The sequence below is a fragment of the Microtus ochrogaster genome, unplaced genomic scaffold, assembly GCF_000317375.1.
Source record: "Microtus ochrogaster isolate Prairie Vole_2 unplaced genomic scaffold, MicOch1.0 UNK4, whole genome shotgun sequence".
Taxonomy (NCBI): domain Eukaryota; kingdom Metazoa; phylum Chordata; class Mammalia; order Rodentia; family Cricetidae; genus Microtus; species Microtus ochrogaster.
This window is the reverse complement of record NW_004949102.1, coordinates 13,714,500-13,725,453: the sequence shown is the minus strand read 5'-3', so window position 1 is coordinate 13,725,453 and position 10,954 is coordinate 13,714,500. Positions and strand designations below refer to the sequence as shown.

The 10,954-nt window shown below is 42.0% G+C and overlaps 1 protein-coding gene across 3 annotated transcripts in view; it reads left to right on the top strand.

Annotated features, from left to right (window-relative positions):
- Window positions 1–10,954, top strand: part of Dgki (diacylglycerol kinase iota) — a 446,406-nt gene that overhangs the window by 140,456 nt on the left and 294,996 nt on the right. For all 3 annotated transcript variants that reach the window (XM_005365831.2, XM_026788536.1, XM_026788537.1), the window contains exon 2: window positions 8,850–8,958. In XM_005365831.2, coding sequence (XP_005365888.1) covers window positions 8,850–8,958 — 109 coding nt within the window. The remainder of the gene's footprint in view (window positions 1–8,849; window positions 8,959–10,954) is intronic.

The following is a 10,954-nucleotide window of genomic DNA, read 5'->3' as shown; positions in this document are numbered from 1 at the left end:
TATTTATTATCCCTTTTTGTTTATTCAACATATCCTTTAGAGTTTGATTTAATATTTCTATAACTGCCTGGCTTGTATGAGTGTGTGGAATACCTGTAATATGCTTTATATTCTAATAAACAAAAAACTGTTTCATTTTCTTAGAGACATATGCTGGAGCATTGTCTGACTTTACTTGTGCAGTAAAAGTTATACCCATGATGGCCATAACTTCTAGCAAATGTGTGATTACTGAATCAGCCTTTTCTGAACTTAAAGCAATTGCTCACCAATGGTGTAGAGTATATATTTTAGTTTTCCAAATTTTACAAAATGGAACACATCCATCTGCCAGCTTTCATTCCCCGAGTACCCTTTGGGTTGCTTCCTGCAGATAGTGGGGTTCACTATACCCCACCTATACCTCTTGCCTGGCTACAGGCCAACCAGCATTTTATTGAATCAATTTGAGTGACAAGTCTTGGCTGTGTACAAAAGTATTCTTTTACATCAGGCATACATTGCTGTTACCTGCTGTTTATGGGCATGCTGGAGATCCAAGATCAGGTCTTTATGTTTGCATGGCAAGCATTTTACAAGTCTCCCAAATTGTAATCTTTTAAATATGGACACAGTAGTCCACTGTCACTTCTATCTTATTCTCTTCAGGGATCTCTTTCTTTCCTTCTAGAATTTTGTTTCTTATCCCTGTATTGACTTTGCATCCAGTCTGTTCCTTCCTTCATTCATGAGTTATTTAAAACTTTATCTGATTTTCTGACATTTGCATGAGAAAGATGTTTTTGGCCTTGGTCTTTCATTAGCAAGTCTCTTTCTTTAAGTATCATTGTTTTCCAAGGGTAGAATGATGAAAAGATAGTACCAGAAGTTTCTTGGGGCAATGGAGAAAGACAAGTCAGGGATCTGAAGTTCACCAGCCTCACTGTGCTCACTCCAAGCTTGGGGTCTCGTTTTGAAGGATAAGGGTTTGCTTGGGCTCCCATAACTAAGTTACACAAGCTGAGCAACTCCAACAATAGAAACTTGCTCTACACCCGAGTCCAACATGCTGAGACCGTGAGGGAGAATCTGCTCCGAGACCCTCTCCCAGCCACTGGCCATCTGCTGGTCATCTATAACCATCCTTGGTTTGGAGCCACACCGCCTCCATCTTGTCCCTTGTCTTCATGTAGTCTTTTCTTCAAGTGTGTGTCTATGTCCATATTTCCACTTTTTATGATGACACCAGTTCCTGTCCATCAGGTGTCCATTATGATGACCACACTTTAACTCAGTCCCCCCTAAAGACCCCAACCTTCAAATAAGGTCATATTCTGAGGTATTGCATACTAGGACTTCTATACAAGAAACTGGGGTTCGGGGACACAACCTAGCCCATTGTATCACTGTTTGTTGCTATCCAGAGGATAACTTTGCTTTCTTCAAATAATTCCCTAAAGAGAAAAGATTATTATTGATTCCTGGGAGGATTTACGCTAAGAAATCTTTGTTTTATGGGGATGTTTATCACAGCCTCCGTCATGCCAATGTCGTTTTATGGATGTGTATATAATGAGTTCTTCATTGTAAATAATTATTGCCTAGCAGACTGGCTTGCATTTAATAGTGAGTCCATCATTATAAATTAAACCCATCTTTTTGCTGCTGTGTTCCCATGAATACAGCACAATAAATTAATCCTGTAGCATTTGTTTTGCATGTTTGCTTCTGAAAGGTTGAGTTGATCTGAGGGGAGCAGAGTGCCTGTGTAAGGCAGGCAGCTCAGGGCGGAGGGAGGATTCTGTAGGCAACTAGAGAGTCACTCTCCGATCAGCAGAAACTTCCACTTGAATAACCGTCTTTGAACTCCCTTCATGTAGTGGGAGCCTGTTGGCTCTCTTCTGCAGGCATGGAAGTGTTCAGGAGAGTTAGAATATTTGAAAGCACCACACAGAGCATGTTATCCAGAGATCATCATGTGCCTCTTTGTGGCTAGATGCTGTGAATGGTGAATAATGACAATAATGCCAGTAACAATAGTGTGCGCTTAGCATTCTGCAACAAAAATATTTCTCTGCACTCTTCTCTGACTTGACAGTGATTGTTTTAGTATGTGTGTATAAACATACACACACTATATGTATGAATATATATGTGTATATGAAAACTAAAGCTTAAAAAAGTTAAGATTTGCCTGCTGGCAAGGTAATTGTCATCTTTTTGCTTTCAAAATATTATTTGCGTTTTTACACTCTTTCTTTAAAAAATGTTCATTTATTTTGATCATATTCTTTTCCTCTCCCAGCTCCTCCCAGAGCCTTCCTACCTATCTACCCAATGTCATGTTCTCTCTCTTCCCCACTTCTCTCTCTTTCCCCCCTAGAAACAAACAATCTCAAAAAACAGAAAACAAAAATTAGAATAAACATCCGATAATTAAAAAATTAACAAAGAAAGCACATAAGAAAATGGAGTCTGTTTTGTGTTAGTCAGCTATTTCTGCCCGGGAGTGCAGTTGATGTGTGGAGTAACAGTTTATTGGTACACTGGAGAAAACCAGTTTTCCTTTCCCAGCAGGTATCAGTTGTAAATATCTTCCTGGTCAGGAGTGGGACTTGGTGACCACTTACCCCTCTTACTGCTGGGATTTTGTCTGGTTTGAATTTGTGCAGGTCTTGTGTGTGCTGACACAGTCCCTGTGTGTTCATGTTTATCCATCCCGTTGTGTCTGGAAGACCTGTATCCTCCACCAATTCGGCATCATCCCTTCTTCCACATAGATCCATGAGCCTTGAGGGAGGGTTTGGATGATGACATTCCCTTTAGGACTGTCTGACCCAAAATTTCACTCTCTGTAGATCGCCCAGTTGTGGGTCTCCATGCTTCTCTCCGTCTGCGGCAGGAGGCAGCTATTCTGATGAGTGCTAAGTACGGGACTGATCTATGTTAGTGTTAGTTGTTCGTCTCCCATATTCCTCCAAGTTCTGTTCTTAATCTCTGCATTCTAATTCCTCTCAATCATACCCCCCTCTTATTTGTTGAAGTTTGTACCCATAAGCCATAATTAAGACAACTTAGAGGCAAGTATAGACGACACTAGTTCTATAGTATGTCATTTGGGATGAATGTGTGTATTTGTGTGCTGTCAGGGACAAGCAAGTGTGGGATTGTCTAACACGATAAAGTGTTCACAGCAAGGTTTTAAATTCCCTGGTTCACATTCATTTGGCTCTCTTTCTGTGCATGTGACCTTGAGCAGGTATCTTAACCGCTCTTACCCCAAGCTAGGGATAATGAAAGTGCCTGCCTCGCTGTTGTAAGGGATCCGTAAGCTATGTAAAATGATTCAGTGTGTGTTAAAATATGTTTTGTGAGCTTTGCACAGGCAGCAGCTTATGGCAGTTTTATTCATTCATGAATCTACACATCTAGGACAGTCCTGAGCATAAAATAGATGCTCAATAAATACACTGTCGGGTGAATGAATATGTGAATGAATACAGAGAGTTCTATATAGAAAATGTAGAATGAAGAAGAGCATAGGCTTAGTCACTTTAGCAGGCAAAGTAGTCAGAGGCTGCCCAGCTTTGTGACGGGGTGCTCAGCTTGGGGACACATTAGAAATGCTTAGACACCCATTTTTTGTTTCCTTCTCTCCCCCCTTCCCCTCTTCCTCCTCCTTGTGCTGAGGGCTGAATCTGTGGCCCTACACATGCTAGGCCTGTATTCATTCTACCCCTGAGCTGCGTTCTAGTCTCCTGGGAAACTTTTAAAGGCACCAACTCAAACTCCATGGTGGCCAGTCGTTCAGGATTCCGTTCTTGCCATTTTGGAAGAAATCACCACAGAGTAACAAAGTCCGGATTCCATGGGTGTATGGTTCTGAAGATTCAATCCTGAAGTGATTTTCTGATTGACTTAACACACCTTAGGGGCCTAAGCTCAACCTTTGTTTCAATAATAATTATATCCTTGAAATGTGTTGAGACATTTAAAATAGCCAAAAAACTACTTTGAATTCATATGCAAGCAAGAATAAGATTTTGGCTCAAGTGGAACAGTTTGTTCCACTACATAAATCACAGGTGGGGTATTTACCTTTATGTGGGGCTTGGAATTGGTTCTTACTGTGTGGACGATTAGCATTGCAGGCTGTTTATTTAGATCAACTAAGAAGCAGTATGGGTTGCCCTGGATAAAAGTAACTAAGGTCTCCGTGACATAGGGAAAAACACACCAACACACACACTCACACACACACGCACACACACACATCCACACACACATATACACACGCACACACACACACACACACACACACAAACACACACAGTGAATAGCATGTGTCTTTTGTGTGTATTTCAGATACTGGGTATTGAACTCAGAGCCTCACATACTGGCCAAGTACTCTACCCCTGAGCTGCAGTGCCAGACCCCCCCAGGTACTTGCGGAGTACAATCAAGAAACAGAGTAACTTTTTAGATAGCTGGTGCCTCTCTAGAATGTTGAGATGAATGCCTCAGTATCTCTTGTCAGTCTTTAGAGATTCTGGCCAAACTGAAGTCTCCATTTTCTGGCATTTTCCCACTTGGTGTATAGGAGCTCCATCTCATCCTCATGGATTAGACCCCACAGAAAGTGTGGTGGCTCAGGTGTGGACGGCTTGAATTTGGGAGCCATATAAAGTTGAGATGGGAGAAGATTGAAATTTAGAAATGTACCCCAAGAGGGTACCATGCTGGATAATCAGTCTTGAGTGTCATTCCATTTTGTTTTTGAAGAATATTTATGCTACGTGTCTTTGGGTGAGTACAGTATAAAAAGTTAATACCCTTGTCTCAGGCCTTTAATCCTAGCACTTGGGAGGCAGGGACAGGAGAATTTCTGTGAGTGTGAGGTCAGCCTGTTCTACATAGTATGTTCAGGCCAGCCTGCTAACCAGCAGTGCATGGTGAGACCTAAAAACATTAATACCATCACAATGTGTCCTTTATGAATAGAACAATGAAATGCTATTTAGTGATCATACCAGGAAGATGAGCTAATTTGCTGTCTCCAAGGTTAGATTGTCTTCTTCTCTTGGTTCTTTAGTTTTTTGATCCTCTCCTTCCTTCCCTGCCTTCCTCTCTTCCCACACTCTTGCTTTCTTTCTCTCTTTTTTTTTCTCTTGAGATGGCTTGGTCCAGGCCATGGAAAACCTTAACTTGGTGATCCTCCTGCTTCTGCCTCTCCAGTGCTAGATTTATAAGTATGCGCTCTCAGGCCTAGTACTCCCTAGATTTATCAAGACTGGAGTCTATTTCATTTGCATTTATCTATCTATCTATCTATCTATCTATCTATCTATCTATCTATCTATCTATCTATCTATCTTTTGGTGTTTAGAGAATCTCCCTATGTATGCAGTCCAAGTTGGCCTTGAGTATACTGCCCTCCTGGCTGTGCCTTGGCCTTCTGAATGCTGGGATTGGAACTCTGGCACGTGCCACCATGACCTGCTGCATTTATTTTCAAAGAGCTGCGTTGAAGGACTTTGGGCCCTCTCAGCAAAGAGCATCTCGGAAGTATAAAGCCCGGGATGCTATTCAAATCATCCTAATTGGATTTCTCAAGCCCTGATCTAATCAGCAAGCTGGTTTTGCTTAGCTTCTTGGTCAAGTTCATTCATTAATTCAGAAAGCATTTATTGAATATTTGCAGACTCTACCCCTGGGCTAGATGTAACAGGATTAGTGGATGAATGGAACCCTGTCCTTTAGGAGTTTATAGTCTTCCCAAATGAAGGAAAGAGAATAATAGAAAGCTGTTTAAGATGTAAGATGGCTTTTGTACTTGAAATGTGTTAGCAGTCTTTCATGTCAGGTAATTGACATTAACTGTGACTTTATGCTCAGGAAACCACATTATGAAGTATTTTCTTTTCATATTTATTTCACAGTTAATATCACAGTTCTTTTCAGACATGCTCTTGTGAGAATACTCACTCCCCACAAAGTGACGCTGTGAACTTAATAGAATTGTTGGCATTTCACACTTCACAGTCTGTGCATTTGGGAAGATTCTGAGCGGAAGAAAGGCGAAAAGTTGAACCCCCATTTATTGTTTTATTGAAGCGAATTGTCACATAAAAGTACGGCCATCACCCCTTCCATCAAGTTCCACCAAGTTTTGCTAGAATTTCCTGTCATCTTCTGCCACCATGATGGATGTAAATAGAAAACTAACACTGGTTTTAGTTGAGGTCTCAGATATAATGAGATTCTTCTACTCTTTAAAGGCAAATGTTCATTCATGTATGAACTGTTAAAAAATGATTTTATGCTATTTAGAAGAGCTGAAATCAGAAGTGCCTTTCCGTGCTCCAATATTTTCTAATTATGATTTTTCTGTGTTTCTTATATTTACTTTTCTAAGATGCACTTTTGGTCACAGACTGGAGCTACCCTCAATGCCTCTTACTCATTTTCCCCTCTGATTAATGTTTGTAACGTGCAAAACACACACACACACACACACACACACACACACACACACACCCCCTATTTTCTTCTGTTAATGTTACAAATTCAACCTTACATTTGTGTCCATGATAAATGAGAAGTAATCAAAAGACATAGTTGCTTGTGTGCACAGGCTGGAAAAAGGTCTGCTTCAACTGGAGTCCCAGAGAAGTACCATGCTGAGCTCTCAAGGCGCAGTGATGTTCTGTATTGTGTGGCTGCCTTGCCTCCCGAGTCAGTGGTTTGGGTAGTTTGCTGCTGGGTCAGGAGTGGTTCCTAGTTATGAAGGGTGACGATAGTTTGGCTGTCACAGTCCACAGTTGCCTGGAAGCTGAGCTCATTTACTCTTTATTTCTCTCTTCCTCCTCCTCTTCCTCCTCCTTCCACCTCTTATCCTCTCTCTCTTCTTTTTTCTAATCACAGCTCTCTGAAATGTGAAACTCTGGAAGACTTGCTCTCATCTCATTCATCTAAAATGTAAGAGTTCTTCTGCTGCCAGCAAGGACTTTGTGCTTGGGTATTAGTGGTGTGTGTGTGTATCAAGCCTAAACCCAAGGTTGATTTTCATTTCCTCCCTCATTTCTTTCCTCCCTCCCTCCTTCCCTCTGTCTCTTTCTTCCTCCCTTCCTTCTCCCCCTCCTTCCTTTTGCCCCCAAGTCCCAAATAATATTTCAACCAGGCACTTTCACACATAGTTTCACTTTCATTTAAGTCTTGCTAAGTTGCCCAGGCTATCCTAAAACTTGCTATGTAGCCCAAATTTTAAAATTATAATCCTCCTGCCTCAACCTCTTACTGTTATATTTTTTTAAACACTTAGATTTAGACCCAAAGGTGGAAACTGTAGTTCCTGAATTCACAAAAATATGCTTTTGTTAATGGTGAAAACTTGTTTAGCATTGATGGTGGTGGTGGGGCTTCGAATCTAGAGAAAAAAAAACCCTAAGAGACATGCCATAGAAAGTCATTCAATGTGGGAGCAAAGGATTGCTCTAGAAGATTCTCAGTCTTCTCTCTTCACCTCTTTGTTTCTTACGTCATGTTAGACTATCTCAGCACCTTCGAATGTCTCCTTACCCTTTTTTTTTCCAAGTCAGAGTCTTGCTGTGCATCCCAGAATAGCCTTGAACTTTCTGTCTTCAGATCCTCCTGCACTGTGTCCTTAGCTTTGCTGGATTCCAGGCCCATGTCACTACACCTAGCCACTGTTTCTTTTCTAAGAATATGACTGGAGGCTGTGGCATCTACTTTGATGCGAGAAAGCAAAACTGGTGTTGTTAATTACCTATCTTCCTTCAAGGCTTCTACCCTTGTGATGAGTTTGGGGAATATATAGGTCAAATGTGTTCCATGCATCCTGCTGGAGCATTGGAAAAAATTGCCAGCAATCTTGTAATAATTTCCAACTGCTGAACACCCGTTTCTGGAACTTCCTGGTGAGGACTCCAAGAGACCCTAAAAGAAAAGAGAGCCAGACAGACACCTGTTGAGTTCTGACATACACAGAGGCCAGTGTTGGCATATGTCCACCCTTGGGTGTGGAGAACTCCTGGTCTTGCTTACTCTCACCAGTTCCATTCCTGGATGGAGTCTGTCAGGTCAGTGAACATGCAGAGAGGCCAGCTGCCCTTTAGGGTATAGCACACTTTGCCCCATCTGCTCCTAGCCCTTCATCTTTCCAGTGTAAGCGCCTTTCTCCTTGGAGGTACTGCATGGGGGGAGGGGGCGTTCACAGTAGCTGTTCTCTTGTGGCTTCCTTCTGCTTCTCTTGCTGTGGGTCCTCTTGCCTGTGTTGAGGGGTCCTGAAGAAACCTGGGCTCTTCCTTGTCAGATGCAAATCAGTCTTTTCACACACTGAGAGCTTTCACATGGGCAGTGGTTCTCTGCATGAAGAAGGAGGATGCTCTCAGGGGAAGCGAGGAAGAACAAACTCCCATTGGTAACCAGCCTGAACAGCGCTGTTCTGGGCAGCGGGATTACCGAGAGAACTTTGTTTATATTTCCTCTCTGGCAACTTTAGTTTCTTTCCAAGTACTACATGTATCCACCCCACATCCATTTCTGTAAGTGGAGAGGCTCCCCTCTCGCCCTACACTCTGAAAAGAAGCTGGGCTTTTAGCGTCTGGCCCCATAGCCTATACAAAGCAGCTGCCTCGAATGTCCTGATCTTGGGAGAGTTGCCCCTCTCTAATTTCAGCAAAGGTTTGTCTCTGCACAGCCGTACGAAATATCAGACATTAGAGAATCGCTCAGATCACTCGGGTACAGTTCCTGCCCCACAAGGAGCTATGAGCTCTACACAACATTCTCATGTTTGTGTGTCCTTATATATGTATGCATTTATTTATGAATTTATTTTCTTGCTACAGGAAAGCCATCTCCCGGACGGGCCTCCAGCATCTGGCGCCTGCACATCCTCTCGGCCTTCCTGTGGCTAACGGTCCAGCGAAGGAGCCTAGGGCCACTCTGGACTGGAGCGTAGGTGTCTACTGTTTTTTTGTTTGGTTTTCCCCCTCAAGCTAATTTTTACTTGTATGCTGTGTCTTTCTCACCTCGCCCTCAGGATTCCAAAAGTCAGAACACACCTACTGAGCGTCTTCAGTGGTCAAGTTAACGAGATCATTAACGGTGGGCTGAAAGCCGTTGTCCCCACCTGAAGTCCTGGGCAGGGCTGCTCTTCGGTTCTGCAACAATGATCAGGCTCATCCCTGTCTTTTCCAGCTTAGGGGAGGGAGCCATGGGAGAAAGGAGGGGAGTATTTATTTCTTTTAGCCAACTAAAACATAAAAATCATTTGTATTTGTGGTGTGCCATGTGGTATTTCAACACATGGGCAAAGTAGATCTACCTAGACATTTATCATCAGTTAGTTATGTTGCAAATATTCTAACTCCTTTTTTCTAGCCTTCTGCAAAAGAAGTACACTAAACTGTTATTGTTTGTGGCTATCCTGCTATGAAATTGTATCTACCTATGATTTAATATCCATTGAAGAATCTTTCCTTCGATTATCTAACCACTGTCTCTCCCAGCCTCTGGTAACAACCATCTTGCTCTCAGTAATATTTCATATGTAAGTGAGATTGCATGACGCTCCACTTCCTGCACCTCACCTATTTGGCTAAACACAAAAGCCTCTAATTCCATCTATGCTGCAAATGAAAGGTTTTCCTTTTTCTGTGTGGATAAATAATATTCCTGTCTATATATGCACCACATTTTTGACAGATAATATGATATTTTATTGAATTTAAAAATAACACCCTTAGCAAAGGTCACGGGCTATAAAAAGTAAGCTCCGATTTTCACATTGCCCTAAATGGGTTTTTAATTTCGACTAAGATTTAAAGGCATGTCTGTTTTTGTGCCTGTGTATAGATGGGAAAATCTTCTTTCCACACTCTTTCAACTTGGCAGAATTGAAATCCTGTAGAGGGACTTATTGTCAGGGGATATGGTAGATGCTTCTGCCATAAACCAATAACACAGTCTCACAAACAGAAAAAGCATTGCCCAGTGGCAAGTGTGACTTGGCCTTGGCTTCCCAAGGGGGAAAATGGGAAATGTTCATTTTCTTCTTGCTGCTGTTAGAGCTAAAATTATTAGAACAATAGCTAAATATTATTGGTACAAACATAATGTTAGAATTCTTTCTCCTGCCACTAAGTCATCTGAGTGTTTGCTAGACCCAGGAAAAAGGCCATAAAAGGCCATAGCAAACACTTCCTGCCTTAGTTCCTGCTTCTAAATAACATTGTAACATATATAGTCGCCCAAGACTTTTAATCATATGAAATGAAAAGGGGTTGACAGACTCTTCTTTATAGTACTGGGTATTGAATCCAGGGCCTCAGATAAGCTAGGCAAGCACTCTGCCATTGAACACTATCCCAAACTCTTATTTTTACTCATTTTTAGAGAAAGGTGTCTCTCCCAGTAGCCCAGGCTAGCTCAGAACACACTCTGTAACCCAAGCCGACCTTGAACTCCTGAGCCTTTTAATCTAACCTCCCAAAGAGCTGGATTCTAGACATGTGCCACTCGGTCCAGCTCCCTGACTCTTTATATTAGCCTTTCCAGCAATGTAACAAACCTTAGCGAAATCACAGTCTAGGTTTTACTTCTGGTGTAAATTTCTTTCGCCTTTAAGTTTTTCAATCTCTTACATGAAGAGAACATTCACACCCTCCACTGACCTTCATATGTTCTCAGTGAGCTTGTTCAGCATTTTCTTTGCATACAGTACCTCTTTCCACCTGTCGCCAGTAAAGACAAGCACATGTACATGTCCGTGTCCCATCCTTTTGTGGGAGGAGGAGTGGGTGTGAAGGCTAGAGGTCTACCTCGGGTGTCATAGTGCCCAAGAGAGTCCTCAAGCACTACCACCTTCTTCTTCTTCTTCTTCTTCTTCTTCTTCTTCTTCTTCTTCTTCTTCTTCTTCTTCTTCTTCTTCTTCTTCTTCTTCTTCTTCTTC